The sequence below is a fragment of the Myripristis murdjan genome, chromosome 17 (assembly GCF_902150065.1).
Source record: "Myripristis murdjan chromosome 17, fMyrMur1.1, whole genome shotgun sequence".
In the NCBI taxonomy this organism is placed as follows: domain Eukaryota; kingdom Metazoa; phylum Chordata; class Actinopteri; order Holocentriformes; family Holocentridae; genus Myripristis; species Myripristis murdjan.
In genome coordinates this window covers 30,006,775-30,020,634 of record NC_043996.1, presented here as the reverse complement: position 1 = coordinate 30,020,634, position 13,860 = coordinate 30,006,775, and the positions used below count along the sequence as shown (strand labels likewise).

The 13,860-nt window shown below is 42.0% G+C and overlaps 1 protein-coding gene across 1 annotated transcript; it reads right to left on the bottom strand.

The window, feature by feature from the left end:
• Positions 1-227: 227 nt before the first annotated feature.
• LOC115375350 (uncharacterized) lies at positions 228-11,539 on the bottom strand. The gene is made up of 2 exons (XM_030074766.1): positions 9,879-11,539; positions 228-1,935 (listed from the first exon to the last, which is right to left on the bottom strand). The coding sequence occupies exons 1-2, from the start codon at positions 11,537-11,539 to the stop codon at positions 228-230; spliced, it is 3,369 nt and encodes a 1,122-aa protein (XP_029930626.1).
• Between the last annotated feature and the right edge of the window lie 2,321 nt (positions 11,540-13,860).

Genomic DNA, 13,860 nt, shown 5'->3' with positions numbered 1-13,860 from the left:
TTTGAAATTTACAAAGTGCCAAGAGAACAAAATACAAAATATGAACTACTCAGCTGTAATAAAGGGAAAACATCTAGTGCTGAGTACATTAAGGAACAGAAAAGCAGAAAATATTATAGGAACAACACAATTATGCAACAAATGTTAGAACTATATAGACAACATTTCAAGAAAAAAAAAAAAAAACTTAAACAGAAACTCACATTTGCTGTTTTAATAACTCCTGTCTACTTGAGCTGACAAAACTCAGCCATGTCTCCACTGAGCCCATAAAACAGTATTCCAGCATGGAGAGGCGGAGTGAATGTGGTCTGGACTCTGTGGAGGAGAGTCATGGTTTCAGAGACGTTGTAGAAGGACAGAATACCTGCTGTGCGATCCAGGTACACTCCTACTCTGGAGGACACAGGGACTGATGTGAGAGTTGTGATGCTGTTATGTCTGAACTTCTTGTTGTAACACTCCAATGTCCAAGACTTGTCATTGTATCCAAACTGGCTCTCATCACCTGTTCTGCTAACATCCTTGTATGCGACTGCTATTGAAACACATGATGCCCTCCTCTCCACCTCCCAGTAACAACGCCCAGTCAGACTCTCTCTACTCAGGACCTGAAGCCATTCAGTGAATCTGTGTGGGTGACGAGGATATGACTGTTTTGTTCCCATTCGTGTCACTTTTCTGTTCCCCTCAGATAATGACAGATATTTATTTGCTGTGTTTGGATCCAGTGTGATTTGACATGAATATTGTAAGAATTCAGCTCTGGTCTTGGGCTCTGGTTGTGACAGTAGAACATCCACTCCAGTCACTGTCAGTGAGATCTTGGACCATTCCTTACTAAGAAGCTCCTGTAGTTTCTCTCTCAGCTCTGACACAGCTGCAGTCACATCCTCAAAGTAGCTCAGAGGACGGATGTTGTTGCTGGGTGAGTGTGTAGATTCACTGAGACGTGACAGCGAGGGGTAGTTGTGTAGAAAATGGATGTGATCCTCTGTGTGTGAGAGCTGCTCCAGCTCAGCGTCTTTCCTCCTCAGCTCAGCGATCTCCTGCTTCAGCTTCTCCTGAAGTTCTTCAGCCCGACTCACTTCCTCTTCCTGCTGGGATCTGATCTGCTGCTTCACATCAGACCTTCTTTTGTCAATCAAAGAGATCAGCTCAGTGAAGATCTTCTTACTATCCTTCACCGCTTTATCAGCAGAGCGATTGATGGCCTCCACCTCCTGCTGAAGCACCTTCACGTCTTTCTCTGTGTCCTGGATTCTCTGCTGGATTTTTTGTCGACTCAGCCCGAGCTCTTCCTGCCTCTCGGTCCTTTCTGCTGCAGCTGAGACTGTGTGGTGGCCTTTATGTTCATCCATGGAGCAGAGATAACAGATACACTGCTGATCAGTGCGGCAGAAAATCTTCATCACCTCATCGTGACGAGAGCAGATGTTCTCCTGAAGCTGCACAGTGGGTTCCACCAGCTTGTGTTTCTTTAATGGAGCTGCATCGTAATGAGGATGGAGGTGCTGCTCACAGTAAGAGGCCGGACACACCAGACAGGACTTGAGGGCTTTCAGCTTTCTCCCAGTGCAGACATCACAGGCCACATCTCCAGGTCCAGCATAGCAGAGATCAGGAGGAGCAGCTTGGAGTCCCGTCTTCCCGTCGTTCATTTCCTCCACTATTTCTGCTAACACGGTGTTTTTCACCAGGACAGGTCTTGGTGTGAAGGTTTGTCTGCACTGGGGGCAGCTGGGGATTTCCCTCTGCTCCTCTCCATCCCAGAAGCTTTTAATACAGCTCATGCAGTAGCTGTGTCCACAGGGAATAGTCACCGGATCCTTCAGTAGATCCAGACAGATCGAACAGCAGAATATTTCCGAGTCCGGCTGAATTCCTCTCTGCGCCATTTCACTTGTCAGTGACAGTGAACGTCTGACAGTTTCACTTCATCTGAAACGAGAAGAGGGAGGGGTTTTCAGGCTCTGCTTTATTCCAGGAAGAGGAGTGGTTTCAAAGAGGCAGAGTGTGTTCAGCTCTGCTTTACAACATGAGGTGAAGATGACAGGTGATAAATCAATATGGAATCGTTAAACTTAAGAACAGTGAGCTCCCTGGGATTTAATCCTTTTTGCTCACAATACACAGTTGAACCTAACACCAGTCTCTGTCATCCTGTCAAATATTAATTAATATTAAAAGTCAGGAGCTTTTTCCTCCACTGTGAAAATATCCAAATAAAACTGAAAAATCTGCAGATGGAAAATAAAGGTTTTTAGTCAAATGCAGTATTGTGCTCTGATGAATTTGGTGGTGGGATCTGGGAACCTTCCTTATACATGGTGTAGTGGGAATGTTCATGAAAGGGGTCCTAATGTTTTTTTAGTATCAGGGAGGCAGTGGCCTGACGTAAAGGGAGGGGAAGAATACCAGACTGAAAAGATTCATGAAACATATTTAATAACAGTGGGGAAAGTTTGTTTGACAGTGACTCAAAAATTCTGAGGGGAAACCATCGTGTCCTGGGGATTCTCCATTCTGCTTCAGTTTCAGAGTGCTCTTGATTTGTAGTGTAAATGGTTCATGTAACTTAGAAGCAGCTTGAGAGTTGATGCAGGGAGTGTTAAGAGAACTGAAGAAATGATCCAAATGTCAGCTGAGATCTCAGAGGCATACAGAGCATAATGTAAAAAAAAAAAATCCCTGAATTGATCATGAATGATTTCGCTGTTGGGAGGATTAATTTGAGTGATATGATGTGAAGAGGTAGCTTAGTGAATTTGGTGAGCAAGTAATTTACCTGATTAAACCTCAGACTCGTAAATGTTGTGATGTGTTTTCTCTCCACCTTGACTGACGTTGTCAGACGGCCCTGGAGAGGCGGCAACTCCTTTCAGAGGTGGTCTTTTTCTGGCAAGTGGAATGGGAAATGATTTCCCCTCTCAGGTAGTCCCAGGTTCAGCAGACGAAAATCTGAATTGACATGAGTAGAAATAAAATACACAGCTCAGTCCGATGAACAGTGACTTTGAAAAAACTTAGGGCTGTTCAGTATTTGTGAGTAAAAGCACCAGCGAGACGGAGCCAGAGATCGCCAGGGAGAGAGACGTCAGCGATAATAGTCAATCTGATTTGACTAAATGACTGTAGAGGCATGAGCTGGCGCAAGAGAGGAGTCTGTTGTTGAGGAAGAAAGTCAATCTGAGAGAAAGTATGGTGAACAGGGGTTTAAAAAAAAACCATACATCTGACAGTGTGTGCTGCTGCATAAACAGATGAATGACTTTAGAAGATTTCCAACTCGCATGTGGTTTGTCAGATGAGCAGTTTAGTAAAGGGTTAAGAAAACAGTTAAAGTCACCTCCGAGAAAAAGCTGGCAGGAATTTAAATCAGCGAGGGGAAACAAGGAGTTTCATTGTCCCAGTTTGCATCATATATATCGGTCAAAGTCTGGCGCCTGCCCAAAAAAAAAAAAAAAAAAACCCTCCCTGAGAAAACCACAAATCAAACATTAGTGTCTGATATTGTGTCAGACTTTGAGAATGGGACTGATTTGCCAATTCTGAGATGGTCTGAAGGCTGAAGATGGGTTTCCTGAAGAAACACAATTATTGCGTTTAACTGTCTTCAGTGTTTCAGCACCTTATCATGTCTTATTGGTGAATCCAACCCTTTACAATTCCAGCTGACCAGCCTTAAAGCACCACCTAGTGGTGATTTGTTATTAGGTTTTAACATCGGAAGACTGTGAAAAACATAACAATAAGACAGTGTGTTTGTCGTTGCCACCAACCCCTCAGCCATGATTGGACGGGAGAAAAAGTGCACATAACCAGAGAGAGAGCCAGCATAAAGACAAATACAAAAATAGAAGAGGAGAGGAAAAAACATACATTGAAGACAAAAGTTCTTCCCCCACGCTGTCCATCTCCTGACCCCACAACCAGTTGCTGCCACTAACAACAGCAACACAACACACTCTGGTACATCAAGCAGCATCACTTTAATCCCTCCTGACCTCCAGTTCTCTGTTCCTACAGCAGGAGATACTTTAACCTCATGAACAAAACGCTGTGGGAGCCCATCACAAAACATCTCAGTGAGATCAGAGCCTGCTGTGTCTGAGTATTTACAGCAGAAACACTATATTGATTTGCTGTACAGTTATGTTCAAAATAATAGTCCAAAATCCTTACAATAGCTTTTATTTCCATACACGTAAATGCATTGGGAACACTGCTCGTTCTATTCCAAATCAAAACATCAAGAAAAATTAATCAAATTTGTTATTACTTTACAGAAAGAGAAGGAAAAAGGAAAATTGGGCTGTACAGAAAGATAGCAGTGTCCGCATTTTCCTTTACAAACTCAAACATTTACTGTATAAACTGAAAAATGATTGAAGATTTAGCTTTCCTGTGAATCACTGAACTACTATTTACTTGTATAACCACGGTTTCTGAGAACTGCTTCACATCTGTGTTGCATGGAGTCGACCAATCTCTGGCACCTGTGAACAGGTATTCCAGCCCAGGACGACTGGACTACATTCCACAATTCCTCTGCATTTCTTGGTTTTGCCTCAGAAACAGCATTTTTGATGTCACCCCACAAGCTCTCTATTGGATTAAGGTCCCGGGATTGGGTTGGCCACTCCATAAGGTTAATCTTGTTGGTCTGGAAACAGGATGTTGCTGGTTTTCTGGTGTGTTTGGGCTCATTGTCTTGTTGAAACACCCATTTCAAGGGCATTTCCATTTCCCTTTAGGCCAGTCAGTGTGTTCTTTGGCAAATTGTAACCTCTTCAGCACGTCCTTCTTGCAACAATGGGACTTTGCGGAGGCTTCTTGCCGATCGCTTGGCTTCACATAGGCGTCTTCTAATTGTAACAGTATTCACAGGTAACTTTAGACCTTCTTTGATCTCCTTGGGGCTGATCATTGCGTGAGTCATTGCCATTTTGTCTACACTATATTGCCAAAAGTATTCGCTCATCTATCCAAATCATTGAATTCAGGTGTTCCAATCACTTCCATGACCACAGGTGTATAAAATCAAGCACCTAGGCATGCAGACTACTTCTACGAACATTTGTGAAAGAATGGGTCGCTCTCAGGAGCTCAGTGAATTCCAGCATGGTGCTGTAATAGTAATGTAATAGGATGCCACCTGTGCAGTAAGTCCAGTTGTGAAACTTCCTCGCTACTAAATATTCCACAATCAACTGTTAGTGGTACTATAACAAAGTAGAAGCGATTGGGAACGACAGCAACTCAGCCACGGAGTGGTAGGCCACATAAAATCACAGAGCGGGGTCAGCGGATGCTGAGACGCATAGTGCGCAGAGGACGCCAACTTTCTGCAGAGTCAATAGCTTGAGACCTTTAAACTTCATGTGATCTTCAGATTAGCTCAAGAGCAGTGCGTAGAGAGCTTCATGGAATGGGTTTCCATGGCCGAGCAGCTTCATCCAAGCCTTACATCACCAAGCACAATGCAAAGCATCGGATGCAGCGGTGTAAAGCACACCGCCACTGGACTCTAGAGCAGTGGAGACGCGTTCTCTGCAGTGACGAGTCACGCTTCTCCGTCTGGCAATCTGATGGACGAGTCTGGGTTTGGTGGTTGCCAAGAGAACGGTACTTGTCTGACTGCATTGTGCCAAGTGTAAAGTTTGGTGGAGGGGGGATTATGGTGTGGAGTTGTTTTTCGGACGTTGGGCTCGGCCCCTTAGTTCCAGTGAAAGGAACTCTTAATGCTTCAGCATACAAAGACATTTTGGACAATGTCATGCTCCCAACTTTGTGGGAACAGTTTGGAGATGGCCCTTCCTGTTCCAACACAACTGCGCACCAGTGCACAAAGCAAGGTCCATAAAGACATGGATAAGCGAGTTTGGTGTGGAAGAACTTGACTGGCCTGCACAGAGTCCTGACCTCAACCCGAGAGAACACCTTTGGGATGAATTAGAGCGGAGACTGCGAGCCAGGCCTTCTTGTCCAACATCAGTGTTTGACCTCACAAATGCACTTCTGGAAGAATGGTCAAAAATTCCCATAAACACACTCCTAAACCTTGTGGAAAGCCTTCCTAGAAGAGTTGAAGCTGTTCTAGCTGCAAAGGATGGGCCCACATCATATTAAATCCTATGGTTTAAGAATGGGATGTCACTCATGTTCATATGTGTGTGAAGGCAGCCGAGCGAATACTTTTGGCAATATAGTGTATTCTTCCATCCATTCGAATGGTAGTTTTCTGTTTTCTTCCACATCTTTCTGGTTTTGGTTGCCATTTTAAAGAATTCAAGATCATTTTAGCTGAGCAGCCGATCATTTTCTGCACTTCTTTATACAGTATGTTTCCCCTCTCCAATCAACTTTTTACCCAACGTACGCTGTTCTTTTGAACAATGTCTGGAACAACCCATGTTACTTAGATTTTCAGAGAGAAATGCACTATAACCAGCATGTACAAGATTTGCAGCCTTTGTCCTTGAATAAGGGCCACCTGTTTGACACCTGTTTTTTCACAGAATGAATGACCTCACTAATTGAACTCCACACTGCTATTATTTTGAACACGCCCCTTTCAATTAATGATTCAATTACACAGAATCAGCAGCATGCATGTTATGCCTGTTGGGTCTGTTGGTTTTCTATTACTTTACTATATCTACTAGTAAATTATTTGTCATGTAGGAATATAGTTTCTACAAAAAACAGTGATTGATCTGCTGATGTTGGACTGCTCTTTTTTTTTTTTTTTCAACACGACTGCATACGATTATTAGAATATGATTTAGCTCCAGCACCATTACGAATAGAATCAGGTGTAGGCCTACCACAGCCTCCACTAGAGGCCTCTGTTGTGTTAAATTTCAGTCGACAAAATCTGTCCAGTCAGACAAAACAAAGTTCTTTCCTGGGAGAAATCCTCTGGCTCCCGGGGGAGGAAAAAAACTAAGAAATGAAAAGAAAAGAGCTTCACCTCCAAAAACTCATCAACAGAAAATACAAGGACAGAATCTCACTCATGGCTGCTTTGGGAGCTGTTTTATTGGTATTTATTAAACTGATAACTTGTCATTTTTCTTTGACAACTCTAAAGTTTGAACTGGAAATGATGAAATTCCTTCTTGATCCTTCTCCAGGCTTTTCCAGCCTGTATAAGAAACCCTGTTTATTGAACAAGAGCACAAAGCCAGTGTGGCTGTAAAAATCAAGGACTGATTGAAAACTTTGTGGCTGCAGGCTTAGTAATGTTCTCCATTCACTCTGTGCTTCAGCCTTTCCATCTGAACACTCGCTTCATTCTTACATTGAAGCAGCTCCATGAACAACAGGACTGTCCTTTCTTTCCTTCTTCACTTGTGTTTCTTCTTTGGTCAAACTGCTGCTTCATCCCAGCTGTGACTCCAGATCTGCTGTGCACATCAAGATGCCACTTTGTTGTGTTTTGGGGGAAATCAGCTCAGTTCTATTGTCATGTTGCTCTCACATTTTCTCTGGAGGCTTTGATAGAGTTTGTGGAATGAACGCAGAAGAAGAGCTTTATTAATTCTTGGATAAAACTCAGAATTAATTGTTGAGACCTTCACTTTATTCACACGTGCAGTGGCTAAAGCCTGATGACTCAGCAGTTCTCGGATGACTCAGCAGTAGTTGGATGCATCAGCAAGGGTGATGAGGTGGAGTACAGGACTACTGTGAGCAACTTTGTCACATGGTGTGAGCAGAACCATCTACAGCTCAATGTGACAAAGACCAAGGAACTGGTGGTAGACCTGAGGAGGACCAAGGTGCCGGTGACCCCTGTTTCCATCCAGGGGGTCAATGTGGACATTGTTGAGGACTACAAGTACCTGGGGGTTCACATTGATAATAAACTGGACTGGAGGAAGAACACTGATGCCCTGTACAAGAAGGGACAGAGCCGCCTCTTTTTTCTGAGGCGGCTGAGGTCCTTCAACATCTGCAGGACTATGCTCAGGATGTTTTATGAGTCTGTGGTAGCCAGTGCTATCCTCTATGCTGTGGTGTGCTGGGGCAGCAAGCTGAGGATAGCGGACGCTAACAGTCTCAACAGACTGATCCGCAAGGCCAGCGACGTTGTGGGAGTGAAGATGGACTCTCTGACGGTGGTGTCAGAGAGGAGAATGCTTCACAAGGTGAAAGCCATCCTGGACAATGTGTCCAACCCGCTCCATGACGTGTTGGTCAGACACAGGAGTTCTTTCAGCACCAGACTGATCGCACCACGATGCACCACAGAGCGACACAGGAAATCATTCCTGCCTGTGGCCATCAAACTGTACAACTCCTCACTCTGAGTGTCAGACACTCTGAGTCAGTGGGCTGGCCCCATAAACTAACTCTTGTGCAAATTCCCTCTGTGCAATAATCCATATTCAATACCATACTTATGTGCAATAACCTGTGCAATAATCCATATTCTATGCCATACTTATGTGCAATAACCTGTGCAATAATCCATATTCAATACCATATTTAGGTGCAATAACCTATAGTGCAATAACTTCTGTCTATGTTTGCACTTGTACATATATTTTTTCTGTCTTTTTATTCTATATATATTTATATTTATATTTATATTCCTTTCTTTATTTTTCTTGACTAATTGCTCTTTTTACTTTACACTTTGAGTGGGAGTTGTTATTGCAACAAAAAGTAATTTCCCCCTGGGGATCAATAAAGTATTCTGATTCTGATTCTGATTCTGATGAAGGATTCTACATATTCTCTTCATCCTCACCATCAGTGTGTCAGCACTGTGGAGGGAAAACACGCACACTGTTTCTATTGATTATAATAATCATGATTTAATTTCTCAGACCTTTTCCTTAACAGAGTCAGTTTAGTTCAGTGTTGTTTATTGATTTTACACCAATAAAAAATGACAACACATCCACAGAAAAAGTAGCATTTGGAACAATTGTTTAGAAAAGTCAAAAATTCAATGAAATTTGTGTTTAACGTAAATATTCTCCTGAGATATAATATCAAGAGCATTTCTAAATTGGAATTTAAATCTTAAGATCACAAAGTGGCAGCAGAGCAAAATAAAAATATGACCTACATGGCTATCCTCTGAAAATGAGCATTATTTTAATTGATTATAATAATAATGATTTCATGTGTCATACAAGCAGTTTAGTTCAGTGTCATTTATTGAATGTATACCTTATAAAAAATACAATCCAGAGATATAGCAGTATATAAAACAACTGTGTACAAAGACAACTCAAACTCAGTGATATTTAGATTGAAATCCACCATAATGAAACATTTTCTTTCTTCCCCATGGATATAATATCAACAACATTGACTAACTTGGAATTGAAACATTAAAATTTACAGAGTGCCAGCAGAGCAAAGCACAAAATATGAACTACTCAGCTATAATAAAAGTGAAACCTCTGGTGCTGAGTCCATTAAGGAACAGAAAAACAGAAAATATTACAGGAACAACACAATTATGCAACAGATATTAGAAATGTGTAGACAACAGTTGATGTTTTCATATGAATAAATGTCCTTTGAACTCTCAGCGTCTGGCTGCTCTTTGCTGGGAAAAATCCTCTCCTGTGTTTCCTTTTTCCTGTTTATCAGGAAGAAACAGAAGATGATGTGGGTGGTCAGGATGAGCAGCGATAGCCGCCATGATGGAACAGACAAAAAGGGCCAGCAAGGAACATGCAAGGAGGAAGAGGTTACAGTCCCACCCACACTATTTGATTGACAGGTGGAAGTGCAGAAACACCTCATGAGGCTGCAGCAAGTGAGGCAAATGATGATGACAAAAATATTAATAACAAGAAAAACACTTACACAGAATAAAATATGTTGCTGCTTTAATAACTCCAGTCTACTTGAGCCGACAAAACTTAGCTGAGGCTTCAGTAAGCCCAAAAACCATAAATCCAGCATGGAGAGGCTGAGTGAATGTGGTCTGGACTCTGTGGAGGAGAGTCATGGTTCCAGAGACGCTGTAGAAGGACAGAATACCTGCTGTGTGATCCAGGTACACTCCTACTGTGGAGGACACAGGGCCTGATGTGGGAGTTTTGATGCTGTTATGTCTGAACTTCTTGTTGTAACACTCCAATGTCCAAGACTTGTTATTGTATCCAAACTGGCTCTCATCAGCTGTTCTGCTAATATCCTTGTAAGCGACTGCTATGGAAACATGATCCCCCCTCCTCTTCACTTCCCAGTAACAACGTCCAGTCAGACTCTCTCTACTCAGGACCTGAAACTTTCCAGTGAATCTGTCTGGGTGAGGAGGATATGACTGATCTTTTCTCATTAGTGTCACTTTTCTGTTCCCCTCAGATAATGACAGATAGTTGTTTGTTGTGTTTGGATCCAGTTTGATTTGACATGAATATTGTAAGAATTCAGCTCTGGTCTTTGGCTGTGGCTGTGACAGTAGAACATCCACTCCAGTCACTGTCAGTGAGATCTTGGACCATTCCTCACTAAGAAGGTCCTGTAGTTTCTCTCTCAGCTCTGACACAGCTGCACTCACATCCTCAAAGTAGCTCAGAGGACGGATAATGTTGCTGGGTGAGTATGTAGATTCACTGAGATGTGATAGCGAGGGGTAGTTGTGTAGAAAATGCATGTGATCTTCTGTGTGTGAGAGCTGCTCCAGCTCAGCGTCTTTCCTCCTCAGCTCAGCGATCTCCTGCTTCAGCTTCTCCTGAAGTTCTTCAGCTCGACTCACTTCCTCTCTCTGCTGGGATCTGATCTGCTGCTTCACATCAGACCTTCTTTTGTCAATCAAAGTGATCAGCTCAGTGAAGATCTTCTCACTGTCCTCCACTGCTTTATCACCAGAGCGATTGATGGCCTCCACCTCCTGCTGAAGCACCTTCACGTCTTTCTCTGTGTCCTGGATTCTCTGCTGGATTTTTTGCCGACTCAGCCCGAGCTCTTTCTGCCTCTCGGTCCTTTCTGCTGCAGCTGAGACTGTGTGGTGGCCTTTATGTTCATCCATGGAGCAGAGATAACAGATACACTGCTGATCAGTGCGGCAGAAAATCTTCATCACCTCATCGTGACGAGAGCAGATGTTTTCCTGAAGCTTTGCAGAGGGTTTTATTAGTTTGTGTTTCTTTAATGGAGCTGCATCATAGTGAGGCTGGAGGTGCAGCTTACAGTAAGAGGCTGGACACACCAGACAGGACTTGAGGGCTTTCCGCTTTCTCCCAGTGCAGACATCACAGGCCACATCTCCAGGTCCAGCATAGCAGAGATCAGGAGGAGCAGCTTGGAGTCCCGTCTTCTTCATTTCCTCCACTATTTCTGCTAACATGGTGTTTTTCACCAGGACAGGTCTTGGTGTGAAGGTTTGTCTGCACTGGAGGCAGCTGGGGATTTCCCTCTGCTCCTCTCCATCCCAGCAGCTTTTAATACAGCTCATGCAGTAGCTGTGTCCACAGGGAATAGTCACCGGATCCTTCAGTAGATCCAGACAGACCGAACAGCAGAATATTTCCGAGTCCGGCTGAATTCCTCTCTGCGCCATTTCACTTGTCAGTGACAGTGAACGTCTGACAGTTTCACTTTATCTGAAACAAGAAGAGGGAGTGCAACATGACGTGAAGATTATGACAAATCAATATGGAATCGTTAAACTTGAGAATCGTGAGCTCCCTGGGATTTAATCCTCTTTGCTCACACTACACAGTTGAACCTAACACCAGTCTCTGTCTCCCTGTCAAATATTAACTTTCATGTCTTCTGTTTTCAGAGTTGGAATATATAATAGAGTCAGGAGGTTTTTGCTCTACTTTGAAAATATCCAAATAAAACTGAAAAATCTGCAGATGGAAAATAAAGTTTTTTAGTCAAATGTTAATGTTTGTTGGTGGTGGGATCTGTGAACCTTCCTTGTACATGGTGTAGTGGGAATGTTCATGAAGGGTGTCCTTATCTTTTTTTAGTATCAGGGAGACAGTGGCCTGACGTAAAGTGAGGGGAAGAATACCAGACTGAACAGATTCATGAAACATATTTAATAACAGTGAGGAAAGTTTGTTTGACAATGACTTTAAAATTCTGAGGGGAAACCATTGTGTCCTGGGATTCTCCATTCTGCTTCAGTTTCAGAGTGCTCTTGATTTCCTCAAGTGGAAATGGTTCATGTGGCTTAGAAGCAGCTTGAGAGTTGATGCAGGAAGTGTTAAGAGAACTGAAAAAATGATCTAAATGTCAGCTGAGATCTCAGAGGCATACAGAGCATAATGTAAAAAAAAAAATCCTGAATTGATTATGAATGATTTCTCTGTTGGGAGGATTAATTTGAGTGATATGATGTGAAGAGGTAGCTTAGTGAATTTGGTGAGCAAGTACCCTTACGGAAAGAAAATATATTTACCAATATATCAAATGCAATATATAGTAATGTATTCGAATATATTACATTACAGCAACAATGTATAGAAATATATTATATATTTGAAAATGTCTCAGAAATAAATAGTATAATATATAGGTGAATCATATATGTGGCATATATTTATATATTGCATCAATTATTGCAATATATGTCAATATATGGAATAATACAGCAACAATTGCGCATTTAGCAGATATTGCCATATATACACTATAAATATATATGTGTTCATATATTGACTTTTATATGTATAAAAGTCCTCCATAATGTATTTACATTTATGTGATGAACACTGGGTTAATATATTTATAAATACATGAATCTATGGCATTCCAATTATATGGGAATGTGTATTGGAAATATATGTAAAAGAACAGCTGCTATGCAGCGATGGGTCAGGTCCAGGTATTTTAGGAAGATGCTGCTCAGTGGTCAGTCACACTCAGGCAGTTTGGAGCACATGATTAAGATGTTCACATTACAATGTGGATTCTGCACCAGCTGAGGCTCAAACCTGCAACCTCTGGAGCCAAAGACAGTCGTTTACCGCTCTGAGTTAATTGGCAAGTATCAACTCAAGAGCAGCTTGACAATTTGACTAACCCAGTGGTTACATTGTGTTTTCCTGAAACTGAATAAATACCTAACAATTTCCCTCTGAAATAAAGACGACAGTTTTCACAGATGTGTTGATTTATTAAATGTTCATTTCAATGTACAGATGCAAACAAATTGACAAATTAATTAAATCAATGGCCTAAGAAGCTCATAAAGACTGAACAAATGAATAACGATTAATAGGCTGATTAATAACTGAAAACATTAACACATTAATAACAAGAACAAAGTTACAGCTGCACATCTCCGTGGAAAATCTTACAGGTACTGTCCGTGGTGCTGACTCCGCTGAGGCACTTTATTGTAGAAATTAAAATTCAGGGAGGATCTTGTTTAGTTCTTCTTTCTTTACAGCTGAGAAATCAGCTGTTTGCCCAGTGTTTGTCAGGTAGTCTTGTAGACGTTTGACGGCCCAAGACATTGACCGGGCCGTACCGGCTTCATTTCCTGACCTCTCCAGCTGATCCAGCTCTTCACTCGTCACTCTCGCGTATCTCCCCTTACCAAAAAGAAGTAAACTTCTAGTTTACCTTTCCAAGTATACTTAACCCTATAAAGCCATTCGTATCATATATGTTACACGTTTTCAATTCCGTTTTTCGTTTCCAGTTTAATCAATACTTGACCAAAATACTGTTGTATACCTTTGAACACTTCCCCTGTTCACCCTGGACCATACCATTGGCACTTCAAGTACATATTATATATCATACACCAGAAAGGTTGTGTAATAACATATTTTTGGATTTTTCTTTTTAGGGCCCGAGCACTGGAACAGTGCGAAGCCCTATTGTATTTGCTTCGTTTCTTTCTTCTCCTTTCTTCTTATT